The sequence below is a fragment of the Drosophila willistoni genome, unplaced genomic scaffold, assembly GCF_018902025.1.
Source record: "Drosophila willistoni isolate 14030-0811.24 unplaced genomic scaffold, UCI_dwil_1.1 Seg531, whole genome shotgun sequence".
Taxonomy (NCBI): Eukaryota; Metazoa; Arthropoda; class Insecta; order Diptera; family Drosophilidae; genus Drosophila; species Drosophila willistoni.
In genome coordinates this window covers 2,351,784-2,368,154 of record NW_025814459.1, presented here as the reverse complement: position 1 = coordinate 2,368,154, position 16,371 = coordinate 2,351,784, and the positions used below count along the sequence as shown (strand labels likewise).

General features: G+C 39.8%; 1 protein-coding gene across 5 annotated transcripts in view; it reads right to left on the bottom strand.

Annotated features, from left to right (window-relative positions):
* The window catches only part of LOC26530201 (transcriptional regulator ATRX-like), a 518,978-nt gene that overhangs the window by 303,508 nt on the left and 199,099 nt on the right, over positions 1–16,371 (bottom strand). For 4 of the 5 annotated variants that reach the window (XM_047013063.1, XM_047013064.1, XM_047013065.1 and 1 more), the window contains exons 8-9: positions 2,136–2,216; positions 1,974–2,066 (exon numbers count right to left, since the gene is read on the bottom strand). In XM_047013063.1, the coding sequence (XP_046869019.1) occupies positions 1,974–2,066; positions 2,136–2,216 (174 nt within the window). Of the gene's footprint in view, positions 1–1,973; positions 2,067–2,135; positions 2,217–16,371 lie in introns of those variants that run through there. The other variant, XM_047013067.1, reaches the window with a different exon arrangement.

The window sequence follows — 16,371 nt, the reverse complement described above, 5'->3', positions numbered from 1 at the left end:
AAGGATACATCGGGACGGTTATCGTTTCTTCAAAAAACGTCTCCAATTTCTTAATCATGTCATCCTTGAAGATTGGATCCGTACTGAAAAGGTAGCAGCCATTCGTAACCGTCGCCCCCAACCAATGTTCGTGTACTGGAAATTCGTGCTTGGAAATAGCTTCTTGATATCGACAGTTTGTACCAAACTTTTCAGACACAGTGTAACCTCTGACTAGTCTCTTAAAAAAAGGATTGAGATGGTGTTGTGGTTCGTCTCACTACCGCCCCTGTCTTAGCCTGGCCTGATTTTTCCGAACAGTTCTGCCTATAGACCGATGCCAGCGAATATCGAAGGCACGGATCGAGTCATTCCTTACGCTAGCTGACGCCTCGTGAAGGCAGAAGAAAATTATTCTGCTACTGAGAAAGAATGGCTATAGTCTGGGCGGTAAGGAAATATCGCTGTTATCTATAATGTTATCGCTTTAATGTAGTCACATACAATTTGGCTTTCAAATGGTTAGCGAGATAGCGAGATGGGCGCTGGAATTGCAGCAATATAGAGGTACATTATGTGTAGAGGTACATTATAGGCGAGGTAGGCTGAACGTGATCGCTAATGCCCTGTCAAGGCCGGCTATCTGGCAATCAGAAAACAACAACAATTCAAACACAAATATGTCCAGAATTGCACTACGCGCAAACCGAACCATCAAAACCATGATCGCTTAATATCTAGAGAAGGGACAAAACATTTGGGATCAATGGCTTCCAGAAATAATGTTAGCTATCAACTCTATTGCCAACGATATCACTGGTTGTAGTCCGACTCACCTCATATTGGGGCGGGAACCCAGCATGCCTACCGCTTTAAATGACCAAGTAACAGATGGCTCTGGTATCAGACCCTCTAGTCACGTTGGTGCATGTTGGTGCATGAGAACCAACGCAATGCCTTTTAAGATCGGAAGAAATACTACGAAATACTACTCTAGTCACCACGAGCGCATCAAGCCGATAAAATATGTTTTTAGTTTGGTGCATGAGAACCAACGCAATGCCTTTTAAGATCGGAAGAAATACTACGATCTAAGCCGATAACATCTATTGTCTAATGCCAACTAAGGATTCAATGGCAAACTGGCGTCAAACTTTAAAGGCACATACAAAATGGTTAAGTTTTTTTTCAGCAATGTCGTTATGTTATAGGAAGTTCACGGTCATGAGTGACGCACAGCGGGGATAGCTGACTTTAAAGCCTTTAACGGCGATGACAACGAACTCCAACTCGCACCCTCTGAAGACATCAACATCGGGTGCTTTTCCCCGTCCAGGTGGTGGGTGCGCCTGCGCAAGGTCCCCCTCCTCTAAAGAGGGGATCTCCTCGCCAATACATGGCATCGTTAACCCAACGTATCTGAACATTGTATCCTAGTTTTAATCATAGTTTATTGTAAACCGCACTCATAGGGCCTCTTATATTTCACAGCATGTCACAACCGAATAGGGCAAATGAGGCTCACGATATCGACCGGATCGTGGAGGAGATGGGTGCCGTATGGAAACGCAAACGCGGAGCGGTTACACCCAATGTGCCCAGTACGCAGCACGAGTCGGACCAGCCCGACAACCCGATCCATCTCTGCCGCATAGAGGTGGCCACCTCTGGCCCTCTAGAGGAGCAACCATACAAAGGCCATACCACAAAGGAGATAGACGATCCGACGACGTACTGTCGACGTCGGGTACGACACGCCGTCAACGGCCCGTGTTTTCCCCAACGCCGTCATCTAATAACCCCGCAGCAGCGTTAATTTTTCAATGGCCACATTCGAACCAGAGGGCACCCCAGCGGTCCCCATTTGGGTCCTCACTCCTCCCGAGTCGATCGTCGACACCATGGATAGAAGAGTCCCAAAGGAAATCCGCGACCGCATCGGCAATTTGCTATAGGGTGGACACCGTCGAAACAATCGATTTAATTTTACTTACCTTTCTAAGAACTGTGTAGTCCGTAATAAGACTTTTGCCACGGCTATCTCCACGAATTGATATTGCATCCAGTATGTATTCGTATAATGTATTCTGTAAAAAAGTTAATTCATGTTTCAAATAATATATTTTTTTGTGTTTTAGCTATATTGTTATTAATACCTGGACATCCGTCATTGGTATAAACAAAACATATTCAAACTTCTGCGGCAAAAACGTTTTTAGCAGCTCTGCTTCTTTTCTCTGAAATATAAAATAAATAATTAAGCAGAAGAATATGATTATGTCTGTAATCAGTTACTTAAAATTGAGGATTTGAAGTTAATCGCGTTAAAAGTAACTAAGTTACTGATACTTGTCACTATTTTCGACCGATCGTTTTTATTTAAAATATATAATATAGTAGCCCTTCCTTGATATAATTTGGCAGCGGCTAAAAAAATGTCAGAAATCCCTTGCAGAAAAAGCCCACATACAAAATTTCAGCTCAGCCAGATCGGATCACTATATCATATAGCTCAGATACAAACGGCAAGTCACGAACAGTGACTTTTCTAAATAACTAGTGTTTTTCTGAGCTATTGTAATAAAAACTAATTTTTAAATTTCAATTCAATGTCTGAATAAAGCAATAATATACATGTTTTCTTAAAGCTATTAGTTTAAGATAGAGGTACAGTGGTAAGGCTTATGTTTTTTATCTGTGATATTGTTTATAGTCTAATGATTCGTATGTGGAGGTGACATGTGTTCATAAAAGGAAAAATGGAGGTAAACTATTTTGCTTCTTAAACTAACTTAAAAACTAGAATCTAGGTACTATAGGGAGCTAACTTAGATTTATCGGTTTAGTACTAGAACTAATAAGAAATGTATTATAGAAATTTCGGGTATAATATGGTCTTACACATACAGGTGGTTGTTTAAGATATGTGATGCTTACATATATAAAGGTTATCGTAAACTTAAGAGGCCAATGGACCTCTAAAGTGGGATGTCAAAAATGACTCGCACGATTCAGTAAGGTACTTAGGAATTAACTTTGACAAAGACTCACATTTAAATTGCACATTGGACTCACCACGTTTGGTACTCCAACAAGGCAAGGAAATTTTTTGCATAGCTCCTGAGTTTTTATTAATATTTATTGTTTTCTCTCAGTTTTTAATTGTGCTTAGTTTTTTACGCTTTCACTGGTGTTGTTTGCTTGACACCCTTGTGTTTTATTTCCATAATTTGCCAAATTAAATAGTTTAAACAGTTTTTCTGTTTCGTGATTAGTGTTTGGTGCATTTAATTTTTTTTCTTTTTATTTTTTTCTCTCTCGTCATTGCTTCTGCAGTTGCTCCCCTCATTGCTCCATCATACCATCAGTGCTAGTGGCTTTGTTGTTCTATCTGCTTTGTGCTTGTGCTCAGCTTCTCTCCCGCGTAATCACTTTTGTAAGGCCGCCTCTCAAAGGTCGGCTTATAACTGTTCTTGCACTCTCTCTTGTGCTGTACACTCTAGCTGTTCTCTTTGTTTTCTTTGTAATTATTGATTTCTTATCGATAATTATCTTTGTGCTGTGTATTTAAATTTTTCTATTTATTCTTATATATATAAATTTATTTTTTTTTTTTTGCCTTGTGTTTCTTTTGGCTTTATAATGGCTTGTTGTCTACCTACTTGCAAGCATTCTGATCGTTTTGATGATCATTATAGAGCAATATCTTGTTGGCTTTGCGATAATCTTATTCACTTAAAATGTGCTGGCCTCAATGGCCGCGGATACGACAAATTTTCTGGTTTGTCTGTGTCTAAGCCTGAGCTTGGCTTAATGCGCTGGACTTGCCCATCTTGTGCCAGCCAGCAGCTTGATTTTAGCCGTATGTATAGGGATATTCGTTTAAAGTTTCTTTCTTTAAAGAAACTGGCCAAACAGCTGTCTAACGAGTGTGACTCTAGCGTACATTTGTTGTCGCAATTCAAGTTTGTTTCACCTTCTGAGAAGTCGCCCAAGAAATGTACCCTTGAGTTGCCTCGCAAGCAGTCGCCAGCACTCTCTATTACATCGTCTCCCATTTTACTTTCGCCTACACCATCTTCTTGTCCCTCTTTATGCTCTTCTTTTCAGAATTGAAGTACCCATTACAAGCCCTGGTGTACTTCATTCTATCCCTCACGGGAACTCTGATCAATCACAGGATTATGCTAGCTATCAATCACTTGCGGATCCCAATGCTCCTCCGCCTCCACTAACTGTAGTGCCTCATCGCAAACAATTATTTATCTCTAGGCTTGCTCCTTCTACTTCTGAGTCGTCTGTGGCAGCTTACATTAGTAATATATGCCCTGCTAAAGTTTTAATTCAAAAGTTTAAGTTTTCTAGGCCTCGCGAAATCTCCTCTTTTAAAATTACAGTACCCAATGAGTATTTCTCAGCTATGGTTGACACTAATTTCTGGCCAGAGGGCCTAGTTGTACACGAGTTTGCGCCCAATAAGTGTTCTCGTCCGTTGCCTGTCCACGTTCCTAATTAATCTTCTGCTTCAAAAAACTAATAACGTCTAGTCTTTCCATCCATTATCAAAATGTAAGAGGACTTCTTACCAAGCTCTCGAACCTGTTCTGCGATAGCCAAACTTTTTCGGCTGACATATTAGCTTTCTCTGAAACTTAGCTTAACTCCTCTGTTTTGGATAATGAAATTCTTTCTAATAACTTTATTTCTTATAGGCTTGATCGTGTTGGTCGTCGTGGCGGTGGAGTACTCATTGCTATTAACTCGAATCTGTGTTCAAGTGTTGTGCCGATTGATCTGCCCTTAGGTGTTGAGTTTATTTGCGTCGAAATTACATGTTCCAACTTTAGCTTATATATTTCTTGGTTATATATTCCTCCAGCTTATGATATAACGACCTATATGCACCATGCTGATGCTTTGCAAACTATTTTTAATCGTCTTAAAGATCGCGATTTCCTTATAGTTTTAGGTGATTTCAACTTGCCTAATATTTCTTGGCTTGTTGATGATAATCTATCTTTCTTAATTGCTTCATCTCAACATGTTTTTCTTGATAGCCTACTTGAATGTCCGCTACATCAGTTGCACTCTTTCCTTAACTCTTCTAATTGGCAGAACCCAAAAGGTGTCTTTTCGTTCGTCGATATCTAAACTGTTCGAGTTACGTCAGGTGTACCCCAAGGCAGTCATCTGGGCCCCCTGTTATTTACACTGTTTATAAATGATTTGCCTTTGGCCTTGGCTCATTCACGCGTGCTCATGTTTGCGGATGACGTCAAGATTTGTTATTCCTATAATGATCCTTCTTTCCAACAGTACTTGCAATCAGATCTCGATGCGTTCTGTGATTGGTGCCATGTTGATAAATTACACCTTAATGCCTCTAAGTGTTCTTTTATGACTTTCAGTCGTTTGTCTCCGTTCCTACCTCATTACTCTATTAAGTCTGTTCTGTTAGATTGTGTACCATCGTTCAAAGACTTAGGCGTTATGTTTGACCCAAAACTTTCATTTATTGTTCATTATTCTTCTATTGTCAATAGAGCATGCAGTCTTCTTGGCTTCATTAAACGTTGGGCCAAAGAATTTGATGATCCCTATGTAACAAAGGTTTTATACACTTCGTTAGTTTGCCCTACTCTAGAATATTGCTCGCCAGTGTGAAATCCGCAATATGATGTTCACCAGCGTAGTATTGAATCGGTACAGAAGCAATTCCTTAAGTTTGCGTTACGCGGTCTTAATTGGGACCCGAGTCTTCCCCTACCTTCTTATTCTAGCAGACTTCTTCTTATTAATCTTCCTTCACTTTACAACCGTAGAGGAGCCCCATAAGAGACGCCAACCACCGCAGTGTAAAAACTGCCAGGAATACAACCACACCTCTAACAATTGCAATCTTAGGTCAGTGTGTGTTGGCTGCGGCGAACATCATGAAGATGGAATTTGCACCAAGGACAGAAACAACGTCGCACTAAGACTATGCAGCAACTGTGGAGGGAACCACACGGCCAACTACAGAGGATGTCCTGTCTTTAAGGATCTTAAATCACACCTAAACGGGCGCAAACCCCCAGCTGGACCAAAAATCATCTTCAACGCCTCCAAAACTACACCGGAGGTCTTCTTCGCCAAGGCTGCTAGATCATCCAACATGACTGCTACAACCAGTCCTAGTGTATCCTTCGCTAGTGTGCTCCGAACTAGACAGACGGAGCCCCCGAAAGAGACCCCGTCACTCCGCCATCTACAGAATCCGCAACCTAGCGCACCAGAGCTTGGCCAGCAAACTCCAAGTGGTCTAGAGGCCCTATTGATCTCACTCAATCAAAACATGACCACTTTTATGACGTTCATGCAAAACTGTATGCACGAACTGATGCGGAATCAAAACCTGCTTATCCAGAAGCTTATCGAGAATAAATAATGGCTTCCCTACGTCTATGTCTTTGGAATGCTAACGGCATCTCCAAGCACAAAAATGAACTGCAACTATTCCTAGACTCAAGTGAAATCGACGTTTTGCTGATTTCGGAAACACATTTAACATCAAAAAATAATTTTCAAATACCAAAATATACCTTCTACGCGACAAACCATCCAGACGGAAAAGCTCATGGCGGGACCGGTATCCTAATCAAAAACCGTATAAAACACTCGTTCCTCAACAGATTTGAAACACAGCACCTACAAGCAACTGCTATAACCGTCCAAACCAGCTGCGGCAACACTACATTGGTCGCCCTGTACTGCCCACCACGCTTCTCAATCTCTGAAAAGGAATTTACCGATTTCTTTAACACACTCGGAGATCGCTTCATTGCAGCAGGGGACTATAACGCCAAACATACGCACTGGGGATCTCGCCTGGTAAATCCTAAAGAAAAGCAGTTGTACAACACAATAGTCAACCATCTCAATAAGATGGATTGCGTCTCACCGGGTAGGCCTTCTTATTGGCCCACAGATCCACAGAAAGTGCCTGACTTGATTGATTTCGCAGTAACCAAGAGGATTCCACGTAATCGGATCACTGCGGAAACACTGCTAGATTTAACTTCCGATCACTCTCCAGTGCTATTCACATTATTAACAAGACCTCAAGTACTTGATCGCCCATATAGGCTTACAAACAACAAAACAAATTGGCTTAAATTTAAAATGTACATGAGTGCCCACATTGACTGTTCGCCGAAACTGTATGCTGCAGAGGACATTGATATGTGCGTCTCTGCACTTGAGTCGATGATGGGAGCTGCAGCAAGAGTATCTACTCCACATGCCTCTTCTTACACCAAACCTGTTGACAGGCCTACGAACCGGCGGATAGAACAATTAGTAACGGAAAAACGACGTCTAAGAAGAGAATGGCAGATTACTCGCTCACCAGCAGCAAAACTTCGCCTAAGGCAAGCTCATCGCAACCTCTCCAAGGCGTTAAGACAAGAGGAAAGCTGGGCTCAAAGGAAATACATAGAAAAGCTCAGTCCAACCAGCACTAAACATCCTCTGTGGAAAGCCCACCCAACTTTAAGCGCTCCTACAGAGACAATTTCACCGATAAGGAGTCCAACCGGTGGATGGGCCCGCAGTGACGAAGAGAGGGCATCCGTATTTGCCACACATCTTAAAATGGTTTTCCAGCCAAATCCAACATCAAACTCATCTGTACTTCCCCCTTCGAACACATTAACGGATAGTGAGTACTCGGAACTCCAATCGGACGAGATCACTGCAGTTATTAAAAACCACATAAAGCCGAAAAAAGCCCCTGGCCATGACCTAATCACACCGAAAATGATCCTAGAACTCCCTATCATTGCAATACAATATATCTGCAAACTGTTCAACGCTATAATAAAAATTGGCTACTTCCCAAGAACATGGAAAAAGTCCACTATCATCATGATTCCTAAAGTGGGAAAGGACAAAACCCAGCCATCATCCTATAGGCCAATTAGTTTGCTGCCATGTCTTTCGAAGCTTTTTGAAAAGGTCCTGCAGATCCGCCTAAACTCATTTCTGGCATCGGAGAACACAATCCCTTCACACCAGTTTGGCTTCCGCGAAAAACATGGTACAATTGAACAAGTCAATCGCATAACATCCGAAATACGAACAGCATTCGAACTAAAAGATTACTGTGCGGCTGTCTTTCTCGACGTTGCCCAGGCTTTCGATAGAGTTTGGCTGGAGGGTCTGATGTTCAAAATCCGGCAAAAACTGCCACAGTACACACACAAACTCATGGAATCTTACCTTTACAATAGGAAATTCGCTGTAAGATGTAATGGCTTCGTCTCCGCTGATTTTGAAATCAAAGCTGGTGTACCGCAAGGCAGTGTACTCGGCCCATTGCTCTACCTGCTGTACACTGCAGACCTACCAACGAGTTTAGGACTTACAACGTCCACTTTTGCCGATGACACGGCAATCCTTAGCAGATCCAAATGCCCAATACAAGCCTCTGCAAAACTAGAGGAACACCTTAAGGTGGTAGACGAATGGCTAGCAACCTGGCGTATCCGGGTCAACGAGCAGAAATGCAAACATGTTACATTTACGCTTAACAGAAGAAACTGCCCAGCTCTAATGCTAAACAACGTACCAGTTCCTCAAGTCGTGGATGTCACTTACCTTGGCATCCACCTAGACAGAAGACTAACTTGGCGCAAGCACATCGAAGCAAAAAAGTCACAGCTTAAACTGAAAGCGAGTAGCCTACATTGGATCATCAATGCTCGGTCCCCTCTACGTCTGGAGTATAAAGTCCTCCTATACAACTCCGTACTGAAACCCATCTGGACTTACGGAGCCGTACTATGGGGGAATGCAAGTACCAGCAATGTCGATATTATACAAAGAACGCAGTCGAAGATTTTAAGATCAATCACGGGGGCCCCGTGGTATATACGAAACGACAACATTCAAAATGACCTAAATATACCTAGCGTAAAATCTGAAATAGGTACTCAACAACTAAAGTATTCTGCGAAACTGGATGCACACCCAAATGTTCTTGCCAATTCCCTTACGCGAACTAATAATAGAACTCGTCTTAAAAGAAATGACAGACCAACCCAATAACAAGTGATTAGGGCCGCCTGCAATATCCCCAGGATTTATCTTAAGTACTAGACTAAGAAAAATATCTCAAACTTGTTGTTAGGCTCTAATTTAAGAGTAGATTCAACAAATATATATTAAACGTTAAAAAAAAAAAAAAGCTTTACAACCGTAGGCTCGTTTTTGGCATTCTCTTTCTCCATAAACTAGTCAACGGCGAAGTCATTTCTACTAATTTACTAGATACGCTATATTTTTGTGTTCCCTCACGTCGGACCAGAAACTTTTTTCCTATTCACCTTAGTAGATGTCTGACTAACTACTCTCTTCATGAACCTTTTCGTGTTCTTTGCCAATCTTTTAACAACCTTTCTCACCTAATTTCTCCTCATCTTTCTGTCACTTCTCTTCGCGCTATACTTTTTAATCATCTACAGCGAAACCAATAATATTCTGGACTTGGATTGGCTGCAACTCATCCCTGACCACATTGGCTGTGAACCGGGGCATAGCTGGCACCTTATGCAAATAAAACACCTCCACCGGGTCGGGGATGTTTAGTTGTCTATATAGCTAAGCTATCTTTTTCAATTAATTACTATCTGTCTTTAGCTTAAGCTTTTTCGTCGACTGCTGTGTTAGTTGACGTAAATAAATAAATAAATAAAATAAAATAAATAAATAAATAAATAAAAAAATCCTTCATCTTGTTTTTGTCTCTGATCCCACTGTTAGTGCTGTATCCCGAACACAGCCCCTAGTGAAACCTGAAGATCCCTATCACCCTACCATTGAAGTTACTATTTCTTACAATTCCGTTACTAATTCAATTAATAACAACGCAAATTCTCGTCGTAGATGTTTTCGTAAAACAAATTTCAATCTTCTTAATAGCCTTATTTTCTCTTTTGAATGGTCATTTCTATTTGAGTGCTGCGATATAGATCGTGCAGTGAAGTTTTTCTACTCTGCTCTTAATTCTCTAATTGATAAATGCGTTCCTTATGTGAATGTCTCTACCGTCTCCAGCGCGCCAGTCTGGTTCACACGTAGGCTCTCTAATCTCCGTAACATTAAATCGAGATATTTTAAAAGATTTAAAAAAACTGGTTCGCGACTTGACTATGCAAATTACTGTATAGCCAAATCTCAATTTTGTCTTTTAAACACTCAATGCTACAATAATTATATAGTTCGCTGTAAGGTTGAATATTATAAGAACCCCAAAAGATTTTACAACTTTGTTAATTCCAAAAGACGCTCTAATGTACTACCCTCCACCTTCAGACCCAATGACCAGACTGCTAATAATGATTCAGACATTGCAGATCTGTTTGCTAAATTCTTTCAGTCGACTTATTCTACTACTGTTTCGGAGCCCATACCCTATCCCTTTTCAATCCCAAATTTAAATTGTATGTTTTTTCCTAGTATTACTGAAGACTGTATTATCTCTAGCTTGTCATCTATGACGTCTTCCTTCGTTCCCGGTCCTGATAATATACCTAGTTGCATCCTTAAAATGCGTTCGGATTCCCTATCTGCCAAACTTTCGGCAATACCAAAGCTGTTTGAGAAAATTATTACGTCTTCCCTTCAACACCTATCCAGATCCACTATTTCTCCTTGTCAGCATGGATTCATGAAAGCTCGTTCGTCGCTTACTAACCTTTTAGAATTGACTACCCTTGTACACCATGGCTTCCGTAAAAAGTGTCAAACTGATGTTATTTATACAGACTTTAGTAAGGCTTTCGATACGGTTGATCATTCTATGCTTCTCGCAAAACTTAACATAATGGGTTTTTCCCCAAAACTATTGGCTTGATTAAAGTCGTATCTTATTGGCAGAACCCAAAAGGTGTCTTTTCGTTCCTCGATCTCTAAAACTGTTCGAGTTACGTCAGGTGTACCCCAAGGCAGTCAACTGGGCTTTGGCCTTGGCTCATTCACGCGAGTTATGAAACCAATCAAAGTCGCACAAACAAATAACATAATTATACAAAAAGCCAAAGCTGAACAAACAAATAAACCTATGCATGGGAATGTTGATAACGACGAGATCAGCATAATCATGCAGAAGTACTTGAACCAAAATCAAATTTCAAAAGCATAAGCAACAGAAGCGTCGCCGTCGCTTCCGTTGCAAATGCTCGATCAGCAATTTATGAAACAAACGAAATGGGCATTTGCATATGCCAAAGAAAATCATATATTTTAGTCTTAAGATTCAATTGTAACCAGACAGAAGTCGAAGTTCCAAACTAATAAAGAAACTCACAATATCTAAAGATATCCAGTGAACAAAAATCGTTTAATTCTGCAAAATTTAAATCAAAAATTTAAATAAATAAATAAAGATATCTAAAGATATCTAGTGACTAAAATTCGTTCTTTCAACGAATATAATTGGCGCAGTCGAAATCGGACAAATACGTTCAGAATTAACCAAAGTTAATCTGCGAGAAATTTTTTTTATTTTAAACCACAATGGAAGCAGAGATGGATAATTTAAGAGCAGCATTGCTTCAACAAGAAGGAGAGTTGAACCTATTAAGGCAACAAAATCAACAACAACAACAACAACTGCAACAACAACAGCAACAACAACAACAACAACCATTCCAGTGGCTGTCAAACAAAGATATCATCCAGCAGTTTCGCCAGCTAAGGCAGCTCGACGACCAACATGATGTATTGGCTTTTATAAAATCTGTGGAGTTCCTCATGACATTATGCCAGGGAAACGCATTGCTGATCCAGTTTGGCACTAGCATCGTCGCTAACGAAAAGGTGTCGGGAACAGCAGCAAATTTCATCAGACAATTGGGGATGGAGCCTAGCTGGGACCAAATGAAGACCAAACTGATGGAGCAAATGCGACCCAGGATGACCTACGAGGACGTATTCGATAGATGCAGATTCATCAAAGTGAGTAGTTTAAGAGATTTGTTCCAGGAGTTTGAGAAAGCAAAGTGCGAAATAAATAAAATATATATGTTCGACGAATCCAAACCAGCCATGTATGAAAATGATAAAGTAGATAGAGATTTGTTAAACATGTTAATGAATAAAATAGACACTCCATTCAGGATTCATGTCGATCAGGGCATATCTATGCATGCTTTACAAACGAAATATTCAAATATTAAAGCACTGGACGATCCCAGAGCTATCTTACAGAGGTATAGGAAAAATTCGAACAATACCTATAACAAACAGGGTAACACTAACGCTAACACCAACATTAGCACCACTCATAAAAACGCAACCCAGAATAATCAGTTTGCTAGTAATAATAACAATACCAAACAGAATCAAGGTGGCCAACCAAACACCAATAATAACGCCAGCCCACCTCGGAGTGACCAAGTCAACCAACAGTCGTATAACAGGTCACAACCCACCCAAAATCCAAATTTTAAACCTAACTATAACAACAAGGGTAACAGCTCAAGACAGACAAGAATGTCTCATATGAGCGTTGACACTCAAAAAAATGATCCCACACCCATGGAGATTGGGACTTTAGAAGAAAAACAGGCAGAAGAAGAAGAGGAAGAACAGGTAAATTTTTTGATTCCTTGCCTAGAGCATCCTTACCCATAATAGTGTGGACAATAGGAAAAGAAAAAATTAAATGCTTAGTCGACACTGGTGCGACGACAAGCATCTTAAAATCAAAAATTCTCGAATTTCAATACCCCAAAACAGAACTCACCAAACCATGCTCTTATAAAACTCTTAACGGCATTAACGTCGTGAAATACACCGTAACAACACCACTTCCAAAAGAGATACCCTACTCGGGGACACTACAGTGGAATCTTATAGATTTCTCAAACAAAAATTTCTCGGCAATAATAGGCCAAAATTTCTTAAAAGCCTTCAATGCTCAAATCAACAACACAGAGCGATATGTACAATTACTCGATAGAAAATTTTATTTTTTGGATTACGAATACCCAGAAGCCATGCACAATGCTTGTGCTCTGCAACCCGTGAACAAAGAAGAAATACGAGATCGCTTCAACCTCGCTCATTTAAATGACGAGGAACGTCGAGCCGTCGAAACCCTATTAGCGGAATCTGACGACTTATTTTTTCAAGAGGGGGACGTTTTGTCAGCAACAAACCAGATTTTCCACGAAATAATTACCACAGTGGATAGGCCTTTATATTCTAAAATATATAGATATCCCCAAATACATGAAAAAGAAATAAATAGACAGATAAAGGAAATGCTTGAGCAGAACATAATAAAAAAGAGTAACTCACCCTACAACAGTCCCTTATGGATCGTCGAGAAAAAACTCGATAATTCAGGGTCAAGAAAGTTCAGAATCGTCATCGATTACCGTAAATTAAACGAATTCACGGTCGATGACAGATTTCCAATCCCTAATCTAAACTCTCTATTGGATAAATTAGGTAGATCCCAATCTTTCACAACCCTCGATCTGGCGAAGGGTTTTCACCAAATTCTCGTAAGAGAGGAAGACAGACCAAAAACGGCATTTTCAACACCGTCAGGTCACTATGAGTTTGTCAGAATGCCGTTCGGACTAAAAAATGCTCCATCGACATTTCAGAGGCTCATGAATGAAGTCTTGAAAGACCATATTAATGACAACTGTGTCGTCTACATGGACGACATATTAATCTTTAGCACTTCCCTTCAGGAACATATGACCACCCTAAGGAAGATATTTAGAACCTTGAAGGAGGCAAATTTGAAAATTCAAGTAGATAAGTGTGACTTCCTTAAGAAAGAAACACAATTTCTTGGCCACATCCTGACCACTCACGGTATTAAACCGAACCCAGACAAAGTACATATTATACAAAATTTAAAATTACCTAAAACAGCAAAACAGATTAAATCATTCCTGGGAATGACAGGATTTTACAGAAAGTTCGTTAAGGATTATGCAAAAATAGCATTCCCTATGTCAAGGTATCTGAAGAAAAACGAGACGATCAACACTAATGACCCAAGCTATATAGCTGCATTCGAAAAGTTGAAGACACTAGTTACAAACAGTCCAGTCCTACGATACCCAAATTTTTCCAAGAAATTCACTGTCACTACAGACGCCAGTAATTTTGCGGTGGGAGCAGTGCTATCGCAAGAGAGCCACCCAATCGCATATGCATCCCGAACATTAAATCAACATGAATGCAACTACTCGACTATAGAGAAAGAGCTTCTAGCCATAGTGTGGGCCGTAAAGTACTTTCGACCGTATGTTTATGGTAGAGAATTCGACCTCGAGAGCGATCACCAACCCTTAAAATGGCTGATGGCTAAATATACGGGCAAAGATATAAGCCCAAGACTGCAGAGATGGCTCATTAATCTAGGGGAGTACAATTTCCATATAGAATACATAAAAGGAAAAAATAATAATATTGCCGATTTTTTGAGTAGGATTAAAGAAGACGAAATTAACCTAATGGAGGTCGAACCAACAGACGAAGAAGACAACAAATCCCTGACTGAAACGGTTCACTCTAAAGAAGAGGATCAGGGCTTTAACATGTCCATACTAGAAACGGCAGTCAACAGATTCAAAACACAAATAATTTTCACAGAAAAGAAACCCAACACCATAGTACAAGTGTTTGGCAGAAAGAGAGTTTATATTAGCAAAGAAGACTTGGAAAACAACCAAGCAGTAAACATCCTCAGACGAGAAATAACAGCAGGAAAGATAGGAGTTTTTTCACACCTAAGCGACCATGAATTTTACCAATTTCAAAAAATATTGACAAAGGAATACACTTCCAATCCAAAAGTAAGGTTCGTAAAATGTACCAGATTCGCTACAGACATAGAGTCTGAAGATGAGTTGCACACCCAAATAGCTCTGTTTCATAAAAACGAGAGTGGCCATTGCGGGATAGTTGCTACCTATCAGAAACTTAAACTTAAAATTTACCATCCCAATCTAAAAACACATATCCACAGAATAATAAATAATTGTGACGTTTGCAGTGGTGGGAAATATGATAGGAAACCCATTAAAAACAACTTCCATCTAACAGAAACACCAAAAACCTGCAACGAGATAATACATGTGGACACATATGTGAATTCAAAACAATCTTTCATAATATTCATTGATAAATTCTCAAAACACGCCACTTGCTTGCCACTGACCGATAGAAATAGTATCACAATAGTAGAACACATTCAACAGTTCTTGTCCATTAAAGGGAAAGTACAGAAATTTGTCTTCGACAACGAATTCAATAGCTTGAACGTCAGGGAATTCCTGGAAAAAGAAGGCATAGAATACCACGTAACAAAGCCAAATAGTCATACTGGCAATAGCGATGTCGAAAGACTTAATAATACATTGACAGAGAAAATTCGTACACTAAATATAGAAGAGAAAAGACCTATAACTGAACAAATGGCCAGAGCTGTATACTTTTACAACAATACACACCACACCACCACAAAGTCTACACCATTTGAAGTACAAAACCATAAAGTCGATCACAAAGAATTATATGACAGAATGTCAGCACAAAAAGCTGAAAAAATATCAAAACTAAACAAAAACAGGGAAACTTACATAGAAACCAGAACAGAAGGATTTATAAAAAATTACAAAAACTTAAGACACAAGGAAGAACCCAAATTTAGGAAAACAAAATTACAAAACATCCATACAACAAACATTAAAAGACCTACAAAATTTTCAGATAACGTTGACACTCCTCATCATGTGCCTGTTGCCAACACTGTCGACGGCAATGATCAACATAACCCCGATCCAGGCTGAAACCGGATTCATATCGCTGGGGGAAAGTACGGTGGAGCTGGTTAGCGAGTTCAAAATGGTCCTACATATAATAAGTCCAGAAGAAATATTAGAATTAACCAACATAATCCAGAATAATACGAAAATTCTGGTTAAAAAAGACAGGCATAGGCTAGATACAGAGATAGAAACTATAAAAATCAAAATAAGATCCATAACCCCAAATTCGCTAGCAAGACAAAAACGCGGCCTTATCAACGCAATAGGAAAAGCTCAGAAGTGGCTCACCGGTCTCATGGATGATGACGACAGGGAAACCATTATGAATCATCTCCTTAATAACCAAGAAAACCAAAATAACATAATTAACAATATTAACAAACAAGTAAACATAAATAACGACTTACAAAATTCTATTAACACACTTAAAGAAGTAATATTGGATGACAGGGAAAAAATAACCAAAACCCTTAACAACATTGAGACATATAATACCATGCTCAGAACAGACATAATGTATCATGACCAGCTGTTGAAGTTGAAATTTTTGCAT